A 22,100-nucleotide genomic window follows, 5' to 3' on the forward strand; every position below is an offset into this window, starting at 1 on the left:
TGCTTTCTGTAGGGCCTGACTTCAGTGCTAATCATGTCTTGTCTATTTTATGAGTAAATGACATATCTTCTCAAATAAATTACATACCCCTAAGCAATCATTATTTTATCCTATACTACTTTAATATATTTTTTAATACCTAGGCATTGTGTGTGGTAGAGGAAATAATCACTGAAATATCACTAAAAATAACAATTGCGGCTGGACATGGTGGCTCACGTCTGTGATCCTAGCACTTTGGGAAGCCAAATTGAGTCCAGGAGTTCAAGACCAACCTGGGCAACTTAGTGAGACCCCGTCTCTACCAAAAAAACAATTAGCCAGGCATGGTGGTGTGCGCCTGTAGTTCCAGGTACTCGGGAGGCTGAGGTGGGAGGATTGCTTGAGCCCAGGAGTTGGAGGCTGCAGTGAGCTATGATTGTACCACTGCACTCTAGCCTAGGCAACAGAGTGAGACCCTCTAAAAATAATAATAATAATTGGATTTCTTTTCTTTTTAGATTCTTCTTTAGAACTCTTCCTTCTCATCCACAATTTGGATAGCCAGATGTTGAGAGGAGAGAAGAGCCAGCAAATCATTGGTCAGTTGTCATCTTTGCATAACATTTACCTTATAGCATCCATTGACCACCTCAACGCTCCTCTCAGTAAGTTAAGTGTTACTATTTTTCCTTCTAGAGATATCAGTCTTACAAAACATAGTATTAATGTAAATCAGAAAATTTTTACTGTTTTTAGAATGCTTTTCCTCCTTTTACATGTTTAAAAACACAGGTTGCCAAAAATGTGTTCTCAATCTAATTTAGAACATATTTTTTGGAAATAAAAATTCAGATACTAAATAAGGATGTTTTAGTCTAAAGTTAAAAGGAGAGAAAAGACCCAACTATTATTTTGGTCTCCTTCTCTTCTTGTAATATTGCAGCATTTATTTTATGAACTTAATGTATAGACTTTCTGATAATCCTGTAGAAGAAAATGTTAAAACGTTTCTAATTTTTTAAAAAGAATGCATTGGTAATGCTTTTAATTTATGCTTAATATAAAAATAAAGGTTCAGATGTTGGTTGAAAATGAAATTAGATTGTGAGTTACTGATTTAGATATGGAAGTGGCAAAAATGAAAAACTTGGGGATTCATTTTTATTTAATCCTTTCTCATTCTTTTGTAAAGTGGAATCTAGTATCATGACAATATGAAAATAATTTGTAATTCTTGTTTTCTTCGATCATGTGCTAGTGTGGGATCATGCAAAGCAGAGTCTTTTTAACTGGCTCTGGTATGAAACTACCACATATAGTCCTTATACTGAAGAAACCTCCTATGAGAACTCTCTTCTGGTGAAGCAGTCTGGATCCCTGCCACTTAGCTCCCTTACTCATGTCTTACGAAGCCTTACCCCTAATGCAAGGTAAGGATGAAAACCATATTTCTTTTTTAAAAACTATACATTTTAAGATATGTACTACTAGGTTTTAATGGTGATACTGAAGTCCCTAGTTAGTTTGAAGGATTAAGAGAAATTATAGTAATAATAGTTAACAGTACTGGATTATGGGGTAGGCAGGTAAGTCAACAGCAGTCTGTCATATTGCTCAGTAATAAAGTGAGAGTACCAACTTTTTATTTCTTAATATATTTCGGAATATGAGCACCTGAGTGGTCATAATGGAGAAAAAGCAGACTTTTCATGACTTTTACTTAAATTTTATGGTTATTTTTCATTACATATTGAATATTCTGATCCAGACACTGAGTACTTTATATGCAATACCTCATTTGATCCTAAGGTGGATAGTCAGTAGCACAAAGACTTTGATCCAGATATGTCAGCTCCAAAACATCACTGTATGATGTCTCCAGTCAAGCCCTTACAGCAGCCTAACCAAGAGGCATATCTGAATTAATAAACACAAGCTGATTATAGCATAAGCCAGCAAAAAGTAAATTGCATAATTAGCTGGACTTAGTGGCCCATGCCTGTAATACCAGCACTTTGGGAGGCCAAGGCAGGCAAGTCACTTGAGGTTAGGAGTTCGAGACCAGCCTGGCTGACATGGTGAAACCCCATCTCTACCAAAAATATAAAAATTAGCCAGGTGTGGTGGCACGCACCTGTAGTCCCAGCTACTCAAGAGACTGAGGCCGGAGAATTGCTTGAACCCAGGAGACAGAGGTGGCAGTGAGCTGAGATTGCACCACTGCACTCCAGCCTGGGCAACAGAGTGAGACTCTGTCTCAAAAAAATAATAAAGAAAGAAATTGCATAATTAGCCTGTTGAAAGAAGCTTTTAGTAACAAACTTTACCCCCTGACAAAAGCATAAAATTATAGAATTATATTTAACAAGATGAAGTGTTGAAAAATAACAACACTGAGAATAGATAATTCTTGCTGAGAATAGATAATTAAGAGCTGGATAGACGAAAAGAAATATTGTGTTCTTGGGTGGGTAGATTAACTATTATAAGAGTAGAAATTCTTTCCATGTTAGAAATGTGTTAGACTTGCCAGGCACAGTGGCTCAAACCTGTAATCCCAACACTATGGGAGGCTAAGGCAGGAGGATTGCTCCAGCTGGGAGCCTGAGACCAGCCTGGGCAACATAGGGACACTCCATCTCCACAAAAAGTTTTAAAAATTAATTGAGTGTGGTGGTGTACACCCATAGTCTCAGCTGGGGAGGCTGAAGGGAGCCAACATCACGCTATTGCACTCTAGCCTGGGTGACAGAGCAAGACCCTGTCTCCAAAAAATAGGTATTAGATCTATAAATTAATCAAAATGTAAATGAATTTTTTTATTTTAAATTTGAAAGAAAATTTAGTTTCCTAAAGAATAAACAGTCGGCTGGGTGTGGTAGCTCACACCTGTAATCCCAGCACTTTGGGAGGCTGAAGCGGGTGGATCACTTGAAGTCAAGAACTCGAGACCAGCCTGGTCAACATGGTGAAACCCTGCCTCTACTAAAAACACAAAAATTAGCCAGACTTGGTGGCGCACACCTGTAATCCCAGCTACTTGGGAGACTGAAGCAGGAGAATGCTTAAACCCAGGAGGCAGAGGTTGCGGTGAGCCAAGATGGCGCATTGTACTCCAGCCTGGGTGACAGAGTGAGCCTCTGTCTCAAAAAAAAAAAAAGAAGAAACAAGCAAGTCTAGCAGAGACAATTTCTTTTTTTGTTTTTAAAGAGCAACAAAGGGACACTTGTGGTCAAGATGGCATAATACTTTTCACTCTTTCCTTTCATCCCCTCTTGTTCCAAACACACAGCATAATAGACAAAATTTAAAAATAAATACCCTGGCTCAAAATAGAAACATCTCAATGCAACAGAATGATAAATCAGTGAGCAGAGTTGAAGCCACAGCACAGCTGCATTCTAGGTTTAGAAGCGGCATTGGCAGCCAGGATTTTGACTTATATGGGATGATAGTAGTGTGATGATATATATTGCCCAAACCAGATATTTTCATTTAGGACAAATGCTGAACTGAACAGATGTTCGGTGTAGAAATAAAACCATATAAAACATATAGTGTTCAAATGTATATATCAATATGAATAAAAGTTTTAAATGTGCATGGAAATGAAAAATACCTAATTCAGAATAATTAGGTATTTTTAGGTACTAAAAATAATTTAAAAATAATTAGGTACTAACCCTGGAGAAGAATAAAGGGGAATAGATAGAGGATGGTGTACACAGGGACTTTGGGGATATCTTTTTCTTTAACCCCCCCAGCAATTTATTTTTCTTTTACTTGTGTGTTTGTGGTGGGGGGATTAACTTTTTGTTGTGAGATGATTATAGATTCAGAAGAAGCTACAAAAATACATGCCGGGAAGTCTCATGTACCCTCCTCCCAAAGCACCAACTTCCACCAACCACCACCATCTCGTATAACCACAGTACAGTATCAGAACCAAGAAATTGACATTATTGTAATCCCATCCATCAAGCTTATTTGGATTTCGCTATTATACATGCTGCACTTGTGTGTGTGTGTGTGTGTGTGTGTAAATTTCTGTGCAGTTTTGTTACCTGTAGCCTTGTATAACTACCTCCATGTATACAGCTGTAGCATCACCACAAGACTCAAATGTTGACCCTCAAATGCTAATTTTAATGAATGTTGTTACTCTATAAAGCTGATTTGAACACTGAAGATAAGATTAGCATTGAACTCGGCCGGGCATAGTGGCTCACCCCATAATTTTACTACTTTGGGAGCCTGAGGAGGGAAGATTGCATGAGGCCAGGAGTTTGAGACGAACCTGGGCAACATAGTGAGACCCCATCTCTACAAAAAATAAAAATAAAGCCTTGCATTAATATTGAAATACGCAGGCTGGGTGCGGTGGCTCATGCGTGTAATCTCAGCACTTTGAGATGCTGAAGCAGGCAGATCATTTGAGGTCAGGAGTTCGAGATCAGCCTGGCCAACATGGACACCCCGTCTCTACTAAAAATACAAAAATTAGCTCGGCATGGTGGTGCATGCCTGTAATCCAACTACTTGGGAGGCTGAGGAGGGAGAATCGCTTGAACCCAGGAGGTAAAGGTTGCACTGAGCTAAGATCACACCACTGCACTCCAGCCTGTGCAACAGAGTGAGACTCTGTCTTAAAAAAAAAAAAAAAAAAGGCCGGGCGCGGTGGCCCACACCTGTAATCCCAGCACTCTGGGAGGCCGACGCGGGTGGATCACGAGGTCAGGAGATCAAGACCATCTTGGCTAAAACGGCGAAACCCCGTCTCTACCAAAAAATTAGCCAGGCGTGGTGGTGGGCGCCTGTGGTCCCAGCTACTTGGGAGGCTGACGCAGGAGAATGGCGTGAACCCGGGAGGCGGAGCTTGCAGTGAGCCGAAATCGCACCACTGCACTCCAGCCTGGGTGACAGAGCGAGACTCCGTCTCAAAAAAATAAAATAAAAATTGAAATAGGCATTAAATGGTTATCTAATGAAATTTTTTGATGGAATTGGGGACAAAGTCGTCATTCAGTTTTGTTATTACTAATAATAAAAGTCCTTAATTGCTGAAGGACTGTTGGAAGTTATTGTGTGTAAAGTTGAGGGTCCATGCATTGTGAGAACTCACAACATTAAATATGGCAATGGCTACTCCAATGCAAGCTTTTTTTTGAGATGGAGTCTCATGGTGTCGCCAAAGCTGGAGTGCAGTGGCAAGATCTCAGCTCATTGCAACCTCCCTCTCCAGGTTTTAAGGCATTTTCATGCCTCAGCGTCCTACAAGTAGCTGGGACTAGAGGTATGCAGCACCACACCTGGCTAATTTTTGTATTTTTAGTAGAGATGGAGTTTCACCATGTTGGGCAGGCTGGTCTTGAACTCTTGACCTCAAGTGATCCACCCACCTTGACCCCCAAAGTGCTGGGATTACAGGCATGAGCCACCATGCCCAGTCTAATGCAAGTATTTTTTAGTTTGGCATGCCTCAGTGTCTGTGTGCTGACCTCAGCATTTTCTTATTTGAACTATTTTGAAATTTTGCTTGATTCTGCAAACTCCAGTATCATTTAGCCTTTACTTGGTATGTGATTGAATAAAAATTTTAACCAAAATTCAGCTCTGGAGTTAGTAGTAGTACCTAGTTAAAAAGTAGTCATTGAGGGCGGGATGCGGTGGCTCACTCCTATAATCCTAGCACTTTGGGAGGCTGAAGTAGGCGGATCACTGGAGGCCAGGAGTTTAAGACCAGCCTTGCCAACATGGTAAAACCTCATCTCTACTAAAAGTATAAAAATTTAGCTGGGTGTGGTGGTGTCCACCTGTAATCCCAACTACTCAGGAGTCTGAGGCATGAAAATCGCTTGAACCTGGGAGGCCAAGATGGCAGTGAGCCAAGATTGCACCACTGCACTCCAACCTGGGCAACAGAGCGAGATCCTGTCTCAAAAAAAAAAGTGTTCATTGAGATGATCCAAAATATGACTATAGTCATTGTTTTCTGGACCTGCATAAAAATGAAAATGCATATAAGTTTTGAATTTTTGGCATACCCAAGGACTGATGGGAGTCTTAGTTTGTGTAACACTGCTTCCAATCCCATAATTCTACCTGGTTCACTCTCCTATGGAAATAATTCAGAATATGAAGAAATAGGTACAGTTTTATTTAGTGCAGAATTATTTTTTCTGTATCCAGTCATCCATTAAGAGTTATTTTTAATCTAAAATTAGAAATAATGTAAACATCCAAACCAATAGGGAAATGGTAAGTTTATGGTACATGGTAGATAAGCAGCTGTTAAAACTTCCTTAAGTTCTTCTTACATATGGCAAAAAAAAAAGAAAAACTTGTTTAGGAGAAGTTTTAAAGACGTGGGAAAAATCAAAAAGTGAAGAAGCAAGGTATAAAGTGGTATATGCAGTATATAAATGTATGAATTTACGGTGTTTCCACCCGCTTCATTCCACAAAGATTTGAGACAACAGCATACCCCATATGATCTCAATACCAAGTGTTAATGGATATTGGATTGATATTTTTCTCTTTAGATGTTATTCTGTATTCCAACTTTTCTACCAAGGCTAACCTAAAAAGTAAGAAAAAAATATTTTCATATTTGTTTTGAGACAGGGTGTCTGTCGCTCAAGTACAGCCTCAAGCTCCCAGGCTCAAGTGATCTTTGCACCTCAGCCTCCAGAGTAGCTGAGACCATGGGCGCATACCACTATGCCTGGCTGATTTTTAAATTTTTTATAGAGACAGAGTCTCACTGTGTTGCCCAGGGTGGTCTCAAACTCCTGGGCTCAAGCAGTTCTCCCACCTCAGTCTCCCAAAGTGCTGAGATTATAGGTGTGAGGCACCACACTCAGCCTATATTTTTCTTTAGAAGAAATAAAAAAGCTTTCTGTTTAAGTAGGCAAGGATATGATATTCCTTGGAGGAACAGAAGATAATGCAGATAGGCCAAGTATTTGACATTTTCTTTGTGTATTTTGCTATTAGTTGTTACCTTTTGATGTTAACATTTTGGATTTAAATTCTTGTTTTTTGTTTTTAGGGGAATTTTCAGGCTACTAATAAAGTACCAGCTGGACAACCAGGATAACCCTTCTTACACTGGTATCCAATATTTATGACATTCAATTGTGTGATTTTTGTTTTACCCCATACATTTCCTTTCTCTGGAATTTAATGACAGAAGTGCAGTTTTTCACAGCAGTAAGTGGTCACTCATGATGGGTATGTCTGCCACATAGCAAATTTTCAAGCAGCTCTACAGATCCACTGCTGAGCAAGGTGTTTGCCAACACAAATTGAAAGACAAACCCAGCTTACTTTAAAAATGTTCTGTGCTAACTATGGATGTGTATCTGCCAATTACATATTTTTCATATTCTAGGCATCTTAGGAGATTGTCTTCCCCTTTGGCAGAAATGATTTCAACAAACATTTTAATAATTGTTCTGCTCTCATGACTGACTTGTTCCTTCTTTAAAAGTCCTATCAATACTTGTTCACTGCTCTGGGATAACATGCAAATAGCACTTTTATTCTGTGTTCTTTTGTATGGGTGTTTGTATACTGGGTCATGTCTTAAGTGCTGACTTATGTTCATATCCTTTTGAACTTGCCAGGCCTTTCTTTTCAAGATTTTTACCAGCAGTGTCGGGAGGCATTCCTCGTCAATAGTGAGCTGACACTCCGGGCCCAGTTAACTGAATTTAGGGACCACAAGCTTATAAGAACAAAGAAGGTAAGACTCCACTGTTGTAGCATTGTATGCCAGGAATAGTCTATATCATTTACTTAAGGACAAGTATACCTTTGACTCAGACCTGATTTTGAAACTGACGTCCCATGTTGGGTCGCAGATTCATTTAGGGGATATGCCATTTGAGTTTGTAGAAAGAGCCGTGGTAGAGGTACCCTGCTTCAGAGCAGAGCAGAGCAGAAAACTCCTCATATGTTCTAGTCCAGAGTAATAGGCAATTAGAAACATGGTGTGAGTCAAATAATTCTGTTCTTTTGTTTTTTCCCTATTGCTCATTCATTTATTTGGTCTATATTTATTGAGTATTAACTGCATAGATATTGCACTAAGTATTAGGATACAGTAGTAAGCAAAAACCTGATTGCTTTTCTTATGGAGCTTAAAGTCTAATGGGGGAGATGGACATTAGTCAAGTAATCACATACATAAAATTTTAACTGTAAGGAAGTCCTATGATTAGAAAGTACAGTTCTGAAAGAGTTTATTTAAATAGGTGGATTTGACCTATTTATGGATAGATATCAGAAGAGACCACTGAGCTGAGATCTAAAGGAAGACTAGGAGGCCAGACGTGGTGGCTCACGCCTGTGATCCCAGCACTTTGGGAGGCCAAGGTGGGTAGATCATTTGAGCCCAGGAGTTCGAGACCAGCCTGGCAACACAGCGAGACCCTGTCTACGGGGAAAAAAAAAAAAAAGAGCTGGTTGTGATGGCACACACCTGTAATCCCAGCTGCCCAAGAGGCTGAGGTGGGAGGATCACTTGAGCCTGGGAGGTGAAGGCTGCAGTAAGCCATGATCACACCACCGCACTCTAGCTTGGGCAAGAGTAAAACCCTATTTCAAAAAGAACAACACACACACACACAGAAAGAGCGGCATTTTAGGGAGACAGATGATGAGTTCATGATCTTAATCAGTTTAGACAACTCTGTTTGAGGTTCCTTTGAGATTTCCAGATGGAAATGTCAACTATGCAGTTGGATACCTAGGACAAGAAACCAGAGGAAAGATCTGGGTTGGAGAGAGAAGATTATGATTCTTATGTATTTAGATTATAACTGAAACCAGGCATTGGGGGTACTACCTAAAGGGAGGACATTTAGTGAGAATAGAGAGCTAGGAGATAAGACCAGAAGTCTGACATTTAACAAGCCAAGTAAACGATAAGGTAAGAGAAACAGCCAGAGAACTAGGAAGAAAACCAGGATGTGATGTCACAGAAGCCAAGAGAAGCATGTTTTAATGCAGAGAAAATAGCAGTGTCAGATGCTGCTGAGAGGCCAAAAAGATGAAGACTGAGAATGTCTGTGAGATTTAGGAATATAAAATTCCTGATGGTCTAAGCAAACGATGTGATAATGGGAGCAGTAGCTCAGTTGAACTGTGTTGAATGAGGTGTGGAAATGGAGACTGCCATCATAGCCAACTTGCCTGGAGAAGTGCAGAGATAATGTGATAGATGGAGAGGAATGAAGATGTCTAGTGAGGGTTACTGAAAAATTGGACATACTTAAATGTATTAAATATTGAAAAGCCAAAGGGAAGGATCTTGTTGAAAGGAGGAAGAAAGGATAGAGACATCAATAGTGTTAGATTCCGGACAGGGCAAGAAAGTGAAAATGATCTAAAGCACAATGAAAAAAATAAATACCCACCTACCCACCCTCTAATTAGTTGTCTTTTCCACTATAAGGCTGTTTAACTGTAACTCCATATATTTAAGTATATATGACTGTGTGCCCTTTTGCCTTAATTTTTATACTTATATATTTAAAATATTACATCAAAGAAATAAATTCATTTTTTCTTTAGCCTCTACAATAGAAGAGTTCATATACCTCTTATGAATGACTAACGTACAGGTATTCTTAAATCTTTCAGGGAACTGATGGAGTAGAGTATTTATTAATTCCTGTTGATAATGGAACATTGACTGATTTCTTGGAAAAGGAAGAAGAGGAGGCTTGAAGCTTTCCTTTATTCTTGAACCTCCCATGGAAGGGTTGTACCCCAGCTGCCACTCCTCTAGTTGAAAGTGTTGTGTTTACATCTGACATTAAATTATTTTTCCAGTGTACAAGATTTAAATTTGGGAAGGGGTGGGGGATGTCCTCAATTAGAACTTTTGATCGGCCTGGCTGGTACCGTCTAGTACTATGCAGCGGTCCTCAAGTTGGAGAAAATGTGCCTTTCATTCATTACCTCTCTGGAGACTTCTTGCTGGAATGAACAGTGTGCTCAGGGACTATTTGGAACTGGATGTTTTTGAAATATTTTATACTTAGAGATATTCTGAATTATTTGAGGGCCTTTTAACACTCCCCGAGCTGATTGTTTGCAAGTGTGTTTGTTCCAGAGTGTGGAAGTATCAAGACATGGGCATCACGTAAATTGGCTTTGTTTGCTATTCTGTGTGTCAGAACCAACGAGTGTAATGGAGAAGGCAGGTCATCTCTTACTGTTTCTAAAACAACTTAAAAGGTATAGATTGGGAAGAGGTGGGTGATCCAGCTTTCTCCTTTTGGATTGAGGCTATGTACTTGGTGGGGGCAGGGGAGGGAATATATTATACTACTATTCAGTTGGGATAGTGGGAAAAACAAAGAGTATATAGGGTATCTACCCAGCCTAGAAAGCACAGAACAATACGTCATATATTTGGAACAGTTAATGTCTGTGCCATGACCTTCATGATACCAGTGAGAAGCCAGGCTAGAGAAATAAAATCCTGAATTACATTTTAGTAATTGTTTTCAAGACACAAAAAATAAAACATTTCATTATTCTTGTATATTGACATATTTTTCTTTTCCTGAATAACATGCAGGTGAGTAGCATATTAATGGCTGGCTGTAAATTTAATCTTGATTCCTCTGTCAAGTAGACCTAAAACTCACTGTAAGATATTTCAGTTTTTTCCTTAAAATGATGATTTCAAGCCTCCTAAATATTTGCACGAGACTTTTTTCTTAGGAAAGAAGAAAAGGCTCACCTTGGCTACTGTTGTCGGCTTACAGTCATCACATACCCCCTGAAATATCCGACACTTGGAAATGAAGTTCTTCCTGAAAATATCACTGCAATAAAATATGTACTACATCAGCATTTCTCACTCATTTCTTATCTTGTAAACCTCTTTCATGAAAATATTTCCAAAAATCCTTGGAATTTTTAAATAATTTTTCTTGTGGTTTATACTTAAGTAATTTTGGCTAGGCATAATGGCTTATGCCTGTAATCCCAACACTTTAGGAGGCCAAGGCAGGAGGATCTCTGGAGCCCAGGAGTTTAAGAACAGCCTGGACAACATAGTGAGACCTTGTCTCTACAAAAAATTTAAAACATCATCCGGGCATGGTGGCCCATGCCTATAGTCCTAGCTGCTGTGGAGGCTGAGGCAGGAGGATTGCTTGAACCCAGGGGTTCAAGATCACAGTGAACTATGATTGTGCCACTGCACTCCAGTACGGGTGCAGAGCAAGACCTTGTCTTTTTTTACTTTTATTTTTTTAAAGGCATTTTTTTAAAAAGTAATTTTATGTTAAGTCCATGGGCTTAGTCTTTTTTTTTTTTTTTTAAAGATGGAATTGCACTGTCGCCCAGTCTAGAGTGCAGTGGTGTGATCTAAGCTCACTGCAGCCTCTGCCTCCCAGGTTCAAGCGATTCTTGTGCCTCAGCCTCCTGAGCTAGGACTATAGGCACACGCCACCATGCCTGGCTAATTTTTGTATTTTTAGCAGAGATGGGGTTTCACCATATTGGCCAAGCTGGTCTCGAATTCCTGATCTCAAGTGATCCCACCTGGGCCTCCCAAAGTGCTGGGATCAGGGGTGAGCCACTGCGCCTGGCCAAGGGCTTAGTCTTAAATATAACCTCTAGTCAAAATGTTTAAACAAATGTGTACATGAATGTGATTTTAAAAATTGTTTTAATAGTACCACAGGATATTCAGTGCAAGTGAGTTTCCTGCCCACTCCCTGATCCACCCAGTTCTTTAGGCAACCACTAATAGCATTTTCTTAAGTATTCTTCCAGATATAGCCTATGCATATGTAAAAGTATCTGTCTCTCTCCTTTTAAAAACACAATTGGTCATATACTTGCTGGTTTGCACCTTGCTTTTTTTGCTTAAGATATCTAGTTTATAATGACCTAATGTGCAAATTTTTGCATCTGCCCTAAATATCTACTGGTTTATTTTTATAATTTTTGTGTCTATACTATTTGCAAGCAGTATCTGTCAGTAGACTTTATTATTAATAAATAAAAAGCCAATTTGGATAGAATCACTTTGTAAATTTGTAGTGCTACTTTTTTACTAAGAATATTTTTAAGTTCTTCAAAAGAAGTTTTATGAGTGCATCTTACAGATCTGGTGAAGATCTTGGCATATTATTGTATGCTGTTTGTTGACTTGTGTCCACATCGGTGTCCCTCAGGCTCTAGCAGTTATGTCTTGACTGCTAAGGTTCTAATTTCTTCTACTGTGTTAACTTGCTTCTGGCAAGATTGAACAGACCTACTGAAACCTTGAAAGGTTTTCTGGGTACTCTTAATAAAATTACCAAAAAAAAAAAGGCACAGGAGATGTCAAACATTTATTGTTTATAAATTTGCCACAGTGCTGAATTTATTGTGAAAGGACTGCTAAATTAGTCCTCACAGTAGTCCAGAAACTGGACTTTCTTAGCATCATTTATTTTAATACATGATCACTTCACTCATATAAAAGATCAGTGTAAACAGGTGCAGTAGCTCACAGCACTTTGGGAGGTCAAGGCAGGCCAATCTCGAGACCAGGAGTTCAAGACCAGCCTGGTTAACATGGCGAAACCCTGTCTCTACTAAAAATACAAAAAATTAGCCGGGCGTGGTGGCACCCACCATGTAGTCCCAGCTACTCAGAAGGCTTAGGTGGCTCGATCATCTGAGCCCAGGAAAGCTGAGGCTGCAGTGAGCTGTGATCATGCCACTGCACTCCAGCCTGGTGGGTAACAGAGTGAGACCCTGTCTCAAAATAAAAGATCAGTTGGTTTGGGGGCTGATTAATAGATTTTGCCTAACTTTTAAACAAAATGACTAACTTTAGAAGTTCACTCTTTTTGTTCCAGCTAATTCAAATGTGCAGGCAGTAGCATTGTTCAGAATGTACTTTTTACATTCTGTGAGGTGAAATTACTCTTCAGCATAATCCTGAATAGCCTAAATTTGAACACTTACTACACAAAAGGCAGTAGTTGTGAGGATATGAAGATGAAATATGAAATGTCTGTTAAGTGTTTTTGAGACAGGGTCTCTTGTCATCCAGGCTAGAGTGCAGTGGTGCCATCTCAGCTCACTGCAGCCTTGACCTCCTGGGCTCAAGTGATCCACCCACCTTATCCTCCCGAGCAGCTGGTACTACAGGAGGCACACATCACACCCAGCTTTTTTTTTTTTCTTTTCTTTTTCTCTAGAGATGGGGTTTCACCATGTTACTTACGCTGGTCTTGAACTTCTGGGCTCAAGTGATCCACCCACTCGGGTCTCCCAAAGTGCTGGGATTAACAGGTGTGAGCCACCTCACCCAGCCTATGAGGTTTTAATAGCATAAGTTATAGCATCCTTAATGTGTTGAATAAAGCAAATTTGAAAAGACTGATGCTATGGATAACTTTAAACATAGTACAATACAAAGCTCATTCCTAAACTTTTGTAACCATTTTTATATTTATCACTGGCCCCAGGCCTCTCAAGTATTTAGGGTCAACATCTTTACTTTTGCTACCCAAAGTGTAGGCCTTAAAATGGCAGCATTTGCCTGGCACGGTGGCTCATGCCTGTAATCCCAGCACTTTGGGAGGCTGAGGCAGGTGGATCACTTGAGGTCAGGAGTTCTAGACTACCCTGGACAACATGGTAAAACCCTGTCTCTACTAAAAATACAAAATTAGCTAGGCATTGTGGCGAGCGCCTGTAATCCCAGCTACTTGGAAGGCTGAGGCTGGAGAATTGCTTCAACCTGGGAGGCAGAGGTTGTAGTGAGCAGAGATCGTGCCACTGCACTCCAGCCTGGGTGACAGAGTGAGACTCTTGTCTCAAAAAAATAAAAATAAGGCCAGGTGCAGTGGCTCATGCCTGTAATCTCAGCACTTAGGGAGGCCGAGGTGGGTGGATCACCTGAGGTCAGGAGTTCGAAACCAGCCTGACCAACATGGAGAAACCCTATCTCTACTAAAAATGCAAAATTAGCTAGGCCTGGTGGCACATGCCTAATATCCCAGCTACTCAGGAGGCTAAGGCACGAAAATCACTTGAACCTGGGAGGCGGAGGTTGTGGTGAGCCGAGATCACGCCATTGCACTCCAGCCTGGGCAACAAGAGTGAAACTCTTGTCTCAAAAAAAAAAAAAAAAAAAAAAAAAAAAAAGGCCAGGCTCAGTAGCTCACGCCTGTAATCCCAGCACTTTGGGAGGCCAGGGCAGGAGGATTCCCTGAGCTCAGGAGCTCAAGACCAGCCTATGCAGTGTAGCAAAACCCTGTCTTTACAAAAGTAAAAATTTTAATTTGAAAAAATTAGTAGGGGGTGGGTGGTGGCAGGTGCCTATAGTCCCAGTTACCCAGGAAACTGAGGAGGGAGGGTCACTTGAGCCCAGGAGTTCGGAGCTGCAGTGAGCTATGATCACACCACTGCACTCCAGCCTGGGTGACAGAGCAAGACCCTGTCTCTAAAAAAGAAAAGGGAGGGAGAAGATTAGGATTTTGCCTTGGGGATGAAGGAAGGGCAGGAGAACTCTGAGAGATTGTTTCCTGAGGCCTGCCCCTGAGGCTTAACACACCCAAAAGACTGTAACAAGGGCTAGGGGAGTTGTAAGCCAGGAACTGTACAGAAACACCTATATATGTATGTTTTATATATGATAATATATGTATATTTTAACACCACACATTAAAAATCCAGATTTCCTGTGCCCCTGAAAGATCAGGAAGACTTGGCCATGCTGGACCTTCATTCTGCTCAGCAGCAGTTGCCTTGAGCTGAACTGTTGCTGCCACCTCCTGGCCAGCTGCTTCTTTCCTGCGCTAGTGTCTGATTTGGATCCTGATCTAGATTGGTATGCAGCACCCTCCAATACATGTGCACAAAAGATTATATAAGGTGTCACGGATGCACAACAAAGGTGGTGACACTGTTCCCAAAAATCTGCAACCTTCCACCTGGAATGTACCATCCATTTGGGCATCCAAAGTGACCTTGTAAGTCCTACAGGATGGGGAAGATTTTTCATGTGACGCCTGTGAGAGAATGTGCATGTCCTTCCTCAGCCTTCAGCTTTCAGGAGTAGACAAGGGATTACTAAACCACTATTTCATGTCAGTATGTGGCCTTATTTATTAAATCAGCAAAACAGCACAAAACATGTCATTAGACACTAAGCTTAAAAATGACATTTCAGGCCAGGCACAGTGGCTCACACCTGTAATCCCAGCACTTTGGGAGGCTGAGGTGGGCGGATCACTTGAGCCTAGCAGTTGGAGACCAGCCTGACCAACACGATGAAACCTTGTCTCTACTAAAAATACAAAAATTAGCTGGGAATGCTGACGGGTGCCTGTAATCCCAGCTACTTGGAACGTTCAGGCAGGAGAATCGCTTGAACCCAGGAGGCAGAGGTTGCAGGGAGCTGTAATCATGCCACTGCTCTCCAGCCTGGGCAACAGAGTGAGACTATGTCTCCAAAAAAAAAAATGATATTTTTAAAAAAATGACATTTCTTTTGAGCAGTGTTCCTTTGTATTTTAATAATCCTGTATTTAATACAGATTAAGTAAATATTTAAGTTATAATGGATGTGACATAAAATTTCCTTTAAAGATAGGTAAGAATATATATATATAAGGAAATAAGGGAGTCAAAATACAAGGAAAAAAACACAAAAGGCGGCAGTAATGGAGAAAACATAAGTGAAAGATGCCGGACACAAGGGACCACGTGTTTATGATTCCACTTATAGAAAATATCCAGAATAGACAACTCCATAGAAATAGGATTCAGGGGATGGGAGGAGGGAGTTATTACTTAATGGGGCTTCCCTTTGTGGTGATGAAAAATGTTTTGGAACTGTAGTGGTAACGGTACCACAACACTGTAAATGTACTAAAAGCTACGGAATTATATACTTTAAAATGGTGAATTGGGGGGAGGGGCAGGAAAATGGTGAATTTTATGTTATGTGAATTTTACCACAATAAAAAGTAAGAAGAGAAAAAGTTGCTTTACACAAAAGCATGAAGTAAAAATTATATGTGGTATGGTAAAACAGCACAAATCATAAAGGCAATCCAAGAATGCCTAAACTGGAGGGAATATTGCTTTAGCCAGATTATCTGAAAACGGGTGGAGAAAGGTGTATCTGCCCTGCCCAACCAGTGGAGGCAGGCAGGGGCCTCGCAGCCCAGTGCGGGCGCTGTTTAGAAAAGGGCATCCACATGGAGAAAGGGCCCAGATTAAATGGGGCAGGATGATATTTTGAGATATCTGACTTCGTTCTTTCTGCTCTGGAATTTCACTCCCTGGCCCTGCCCCCTGCCTGTGTCAGCCAAGTTCATTGCCAAGAGAGGGAAGTGATAGCAGAAATTGGGAACAAAGGACTGTGGAAGAAAAAAAAAATTACAAGTAAGTCATCTAAAAAGCAATAAAGTAATAGTAATATGAATAATGATTGTGTATATATATTTTTAAAACAACATCCTGATAAATCTCATTCTGATTCTGAAATTTAGGTGAGAGACTAGATCGTAGGCAGAACTAGGAACAAGGACAAACAGACCTTATCATTGCAAAGAGGCTACTACCTAGAAAGAAGTATTCAAGCCCAAGTTTTTCAAGCATAATGTTAAACTAAGCAAGGGCAAAGATACCCAAATGGATCCATCCCATCCCATCTACAATTAAACTAAGGAGAGAATCACTTGAGCTCCTTCCAAAGAATGTTAAGTAAACAGATTTTATTCAATCTTTCCTAGATTTTATATGAATACTTGTTATTTAATGTGGTAGTTACATTACAGTTTTACTGTATGAGCGATAGAACATTTAGTGAATCTGCCGGGCGTGGTGGCTCACGCCTGTAATCCCAGCACTTCGGGTGGCCGAGGCGGGTGGATCACGAGGTCAAGAGATCCAGACCATCCTGGCCAACATGGTGAAACCCCGTCTCTACTAAAAATACAAAAATTAGCTGGGTGCGGTGGCACACACCTGTAGTCCCAGCTGCTCAGGAGGCTGAGGCAGAAGAACTGCTTGAACCTGGGAGGCAGAGGTTGCAATGAACCAAGATCGCGCCACTGCACTCCAGCCTGGTGACAGAGTGAGACTCCATCTCAAAAAAAAAAAAAGGAAAAAAAAGAATGTTTGGTGAATCAGATTAACAAACCGGAAATGATCATACCCTCTAAGACACTCTTCTAGAAGCACACTAGTCCCACTGACTCATGTTACAAATTCAAGTTGGCATCCAACTAATTTGTACAATGTGTTATCCTGATGTTTCTGCAATTATACCACCTGAAGAGGGTCCCTGTCAGTCTCTGATAGGATAATATTTATCTTATTCTCCAAGTGAGAACCCAGCATATCTCGAAGGTCAGAAAGAAAGCCTCGTTCAGTGTTGCTATGTTCACAGAGGATGACATTTATTCCTTGGGAAGCAGCATCCAAAATATCATGATGGGACATCTCACCTACCAAAAAGGAAACAGCAAATTCTTAAATGCTAGATATGGAATCTGTGGAATGAGGAAACACAAAAGCAGAAATACCAAGTTTATATTCTATATAAAGTGAATGTAATACAGCAGAACTGTTATAAATCTAGAAAGTACTGTACAGTTTTCTTTTATGTCCTCCAACTTAAAAACAGAGAAAGGTCTGGGCACGGTGGTTCACACCTGTAATCCCAGCACTTTGGGAAGCCTAGGCAGGGGGGTCACCTGAGCTAAGGAGTTCCAGACCAGCCTAGCCAACATGGTGAAACTCCATCTGTACTAAAAACACAAAAATTAGCTGGGTGTGCTGGCGTGCGCCTGTAATCCCAGCTACTCAGGAGGCTGAGGCGGGTGAATTGCTTCAGTATGGGGGCTGGAGGTTGCAGTGAGCCGAGATTGCACCACTGCACTTCAACCTGGGTGACAGAGCAAGACTCTGTCTTGAAAATATAATAAAATAAAAATAAAAGCCATCCCATTGAGAATTCCAACTTCTTTTTCCTTGGCAGACCCCAAGGCAATTGTCCAATCCAACATATCTGGCCAGAACCAGATCTGTAAACACCCATTTTACTGTGTTTCCACCGTAAAAAGAATGACCACTGCTAAGTAAAATGAGGCCTTCAGAAAATCTGCCTCTTATGTAATAAATACCTCTGGAGGACATTCTGTGTATACTGCCCAGCAGACTTAGGCTTTGTAAGCACTAGTATTTCTGTCGTCAACTTAGTCTAATATACAAGGATGAAATGAATTTAAGATTATTTCCAGATTAAAACAAAGTATTTTTCTTTGACTTAAGCAAAATCCCTAGAAACTCTGGAGGGAATCTCATCTGTTGTGAAAAGATTTGGGGAAAACTCAAATATTCTGAATTTTTAATTTATTTATATTTGTATTTATTTTTTTAGATGGAGTTTTGCTCTATTGCCCAGGCTGGAGTGCAATAGCATAATCTCAGCTCACTGCAACCTCTGCCTCCTGGGTTCAAGTGATTCTCCTGCCTCAGCCTCTCGAGTAGCTGGAATTACAGGCACCCACCATCAAGCCTGGCTAATTTTTGTATTTTTAGTAGAGACGGGGTTTTGCCATGTGGGCCAGGCTGGTCTCGAACTCCTGGGCTCAAGTGATCTGCCCGCCTCGGCCTCCCAAAGTGCTGGGATTACAGGTGTGAGCCACCGTGTCCAGCCTAATATTCTGAATTTTTAAAAATGCAGTTTGTGAATTTGATGACTTGTAATTTAAGAGCAAAACTGCACTGTGTACAATTTGGTTTGTTCTTTAGAAAGTACAATTTTGAACTGTATTTAGAGACAGAAGGGCATACAAATTTAAGAAAAAAAAGGTTCTTAGAAAAAAAATTGAGTTTTTTCTCTAATTTTCCCACAAGAAAACATCTGTAAGTAAAAAATAAGTTTTCTTAATTCCAGAATTTTTCAGTTCCCCACACTCTTCTAATAAGTGTCATCTCATTATAAGGAATAATTTTTATTCAAGCACCTTTTAAAACATCTTAATCTATAATAGTAAAAGTAAAAAGCAAGAAAAAGACACTAAGATGACCCAGTTGGAAGCCTTGTTTTAGGAAAGATAAGTCTGGCTGCCTGTACTGTGACAAACTCATTGGCCGGAGAAGGCATGAAAGGGGGGAAATCTGTGAAGACCCTGCAATAATTGCTGAAGCCAACGGAAAGAAAAGCTTGGCCCAGGATGGCAGCTTGGGAAAGGAAAAGCAAATGGAGAATGAAACGACAAATGAGAGAACTTACATTTGCAAGAAGCAGGCTCCCCATCTGCTGGTCTTACAGGGTATTACCCTTAACAACCTAATACAACGAGAACACGGCCTCAGACTCACAGGGAGCGTGATGAAGTTCAGCAGAGGTCCTTTAGGAGGGGCTTCGCATCTCTGAAGTTACACTCAAAAGCAATGCCTCACAGACCAGAGACATCTAATGCTAGCCAGGTAATATTTTCTTTTTCTCCCCACAGCAAGATAGGAAGGACATTTTAACATTTTGGAACTGCCTGAATTTATTTTATGAACATATCATTATATTTTATCACTTTTTTTAAAAACTAGTTTTTAAAAAAGTATTTATGAGGAAATAGATACCCCAAATTGAGCGAGAAGCACAAAACAAAGAGCCTATACTCTTTTAAAAATGTCAGTGTTATGAAGACAAAGCTGAGGAACTATTCCAGACTGAAGGAGACTAACAACAACTAAATGCAATGTGAGATCATGGGCTGGATATGGATCAGAAAAAGAAATGCTATAAACTTTTATCAACTGGAAAAATGTGAATATGGACTGTATATCAAGTAAACGTTTTAACAATATTAAATTCCCTCATTTGATAATTGTTCTATAGACTTAGAATGTCTTTGTTCTTAGAAGACTATACACTGAAGTATTGAGAGGTAAAGAAATTGTCATGTCTGCAATCAATTTCTAAAATGGTCCTGGGGGAAATACATCTATATATATATATATATATAAAAAAATTTTTAACTTGTATATTATATATTATATATCTATATATGCACACACAAATGTATACAGACACATATATAATATGTACATAAAGAATGTACAAATATGGCAGAATATAACCATTAGTAACCAAGGTGAAGAGCACATAGGAGTTCATTGTACTATTCTTGCAACTTTTGCATAGGTCTGAAATTCCTTCTAAGTAAAATGCTAAAATGAATTTTAAAATAGCCAGACACAATGCTGTAAGATATTCATATTGAAATTTCACTTTAATCTGGTAGAAATTTAAGGACTTACAAAAATCTTTTATCTTCAGAAGAATGGAAAACAGGTAATAGTCACATACATGTTTTTTTTTTTTAATCAATTTATTGGTTTAGAGCAGTTCCATCAGGCTTTCTCAGATGCTGCTCCTTGGTACTTCGGGATGTGACAATGCTTTCAGTGCAGCAGCCTTTGTAAGAGAGTGTGCTACACAACAAGGCATGGGTGTGGGAGGCAAGGGAAGCATGGAAGTAGCCAAAGGAATGGCCAGAGGGCTAAGAGTCTAGAGCCTGGTCCTCGAAGTGGGAAAAGTAATTCTTTAACTCATTCTCTCCTAACCCTAAGAAGGAGGAGGTAAACAAACTGGCAACCCATTAAAATGTCTTCAAATCCTTTGCAGGTATAATGGGCCATGTTTGGTCACATTCCTGAGTAGTAACTACGTGAAGTAATTCTTTCAATAAAAATTAGCCAGGACCTATTAGGTAGTATCCTTAAGGAGAGAGTGTAAGGCCCAAGGCCAATTACTGTCCAACAGAAGTGCACGCTGGAGATCAAGGACAAAGTGATAGGGACCCACAAGAGGCAGAAGCAGGACAGTGTCAGAGAAGGCTTCTCAGAGGGGGTACTCACTTATCACAAGGAGAACAAGGAAAAGGCATTCTAACCAAAGAAAACAGCATATGCAAAGGGTACAAGAAAGAGGATGCAATGTTCAGGCTCTACCAGACAGATGAAGGAAATCACTGAAGTCTTTTTAGTCAAGACCATCAAATACGCACTGTGAAAAGTTAATTTCAGGAGAATATATGGAAGATAACATTAGAGGGTTGATGCTGTACTTCAAGTAGGAGACACTGCCTGGACAGATAAGGGGGAAGATTCTAGAAAGATTTGGGAGCTTGAATTGATAGGAATTGATGATTGGCTTTAGGCTAAGAGGAACCATTTCCTAGCTAAGGTGACAGGGTAGAAAGTATCCCACTGACGTGAAATCTGAGAGGTTTGGGACAGTTTAGGAAGAATGTAGGTAAAATAAATGCTGACCATTAATTTTTGAGATAATAAATTGTTCAATGATTTCATCCCTCCACAAAGAACGCAGTATGTCCCAATTCTGTTGTAGTTTCTGTTTAGTTCAAGTTTACAAAACATTAATTAGGTATCATCTATGTGCCAGGTACTGTCCTAAAATCTGCCATTTTTGATTTTGCAAAAAATAAACCAAGAGAGATCCAAAGTCTGTCCTACCTGTGAGGTAAAGGTCAGCCTTGACACCCTGCAGAACGCTGCTCCCAGAACCAGCACACAGGGCCACAACTTTGACTTGAGACTCTTCAAGACAAAGGAAACAAGAGACCAATACTTTACAATTCCCTTTCTTTTTACTATTATAATTTGTAGCAAGAATCCTAAACATAATACAGATTTTACTCCTGGTCTCATCACGAGTATACGAATTGTTCTTTCTGCATGTAAAAAAAAAAAACATGTTTTAATATAAGCAAACAGGTCATTCTTTTGATATTGCATAGCTAACCCAAGGTACAGTTATTATTCCTTTTTTTTTTTTAACTAACAACCTTTGTGAATTGCACAAAATATGGAACAATGCACAAATTTGCGTGTAATCTTTGCATAGGCGCCATGCTAATCTATATCATCCAATTTTTAGTATATGTGCTGCTGAAGGGAGTACCGTTATTCCTTTGACATGGCTGCACACTCACAAACCACTGAATAGTACTAATGGTGCAGCTCCAGGCAGTACCGCAACGTTGCTGGGTAAAGTAATCTCACCTGGGTCTTCAGACAACAGTGAGAGGTAGGCAAGTACTATC

General features: G+C 40.0%; 3 protein-coding genes and 1 non-coding gene across 13 annotated transcripts in view; 2 read left to right on the forward strand and 2 right to left on the reverse strand.

Annotated features, from left to right (window-relative positions):
- The window catches only part of ORC2 (origin recognition complex subunit 2), a 61,747-nt gene extending 49,705 nt beyond the window's left edge, over positions 1-12,042 (forward strand). For both annotated transcript variants that reach the window (XM_050750631.1, XM_050750630.1), the window contains 5 exons: positions 501-647; positions 1,241-1,412; positions 7,034-7,095; positions 7,611-7,729; positions 9,631-12,042. In XM_050750631.1, coding sequence (XP_050606588.1) covers positions 501-647; positions 1,241-1,412; positions 7,034-7,095; positions 7,611-7,729; positions 9,631-9,717 — 587 coding nt within the window. In that variant the 3' untranslated portion in view covers positions 9,718-12,042. The remainder of the gene's footprint in view (positions 1-500; positions 648-1,240; positions 1,413-7,033; positions 7,096-7,610; positions 7,730-9,630) is intronic.
- Positions 1-22,100, forward strand: part of PPIL3 (peptidylprolyl isomerase like 3) — a 448,181-nt gene that overhangs the window by 394,633 nt on the left and 31,448 nt on the right. The gene's annotated exons all lie outside the window — the stretch shown is intronic.
- The window catches only part of NIF3L1 (NGG1 interacting factor 3 like 1), a 103,934-nt gene that overhangs the window by 46,704 nt on the left and 35,130 nt on the right, over positions 1-22,100 (reverse strand). For 3 of the 9 annotated variants that reach the window (XM_050750665.1, XM_050750666.1, XM_050750667.1), the window contains 2 exons: positions 21,511-21,594; positions 15,524-17,471 (listed from right to left, as the gene is read on the reverse strand). In XM_050750665.1, coding sequence (XP_050606622.1) covers positions 17,287-17,471; positions 21,511-21,594 — 269 coding nt within the window. In that variant the 3' untranslated portion in view covers positions 15,524-17,286. Of the gene's footprint in view, positions 1-10,741; positions 10,827-15,523; positions 19,322-21,510; positions 21,595-22,100 lie in introns of those variants that run through there. The other 6 variants (XR_007718116.1, XR_007718115.1, XM_050750669.1 and 3 more) reach the window with 4 other exon arrangements.
- Positions 21,857-21,958, reverse strand: LOC126933249 (U6 spliceosomal RNA). The gene has a single exon (XR_007718490.1). It is a non-coding gene; the product is annotated as a U6 spliceosomal RNA (small nuclear RNA).

This window comes from Macaca thibetana, chromosome 12 (genome assembly GCF_024542745.1).
Source record: "Macaca thibetana thibetana isolate TM-01 chromosome 12, ASM2454274v1, whole genome shotgun sequence".
In the NCBI taxonomy this organism is placed as follows: domain Eukaryota; kingdom Metazoa; phylum Chordata; class Mammalia; order Primates; family Cercopithecidae; genus Macaca; species Macaca thibetana.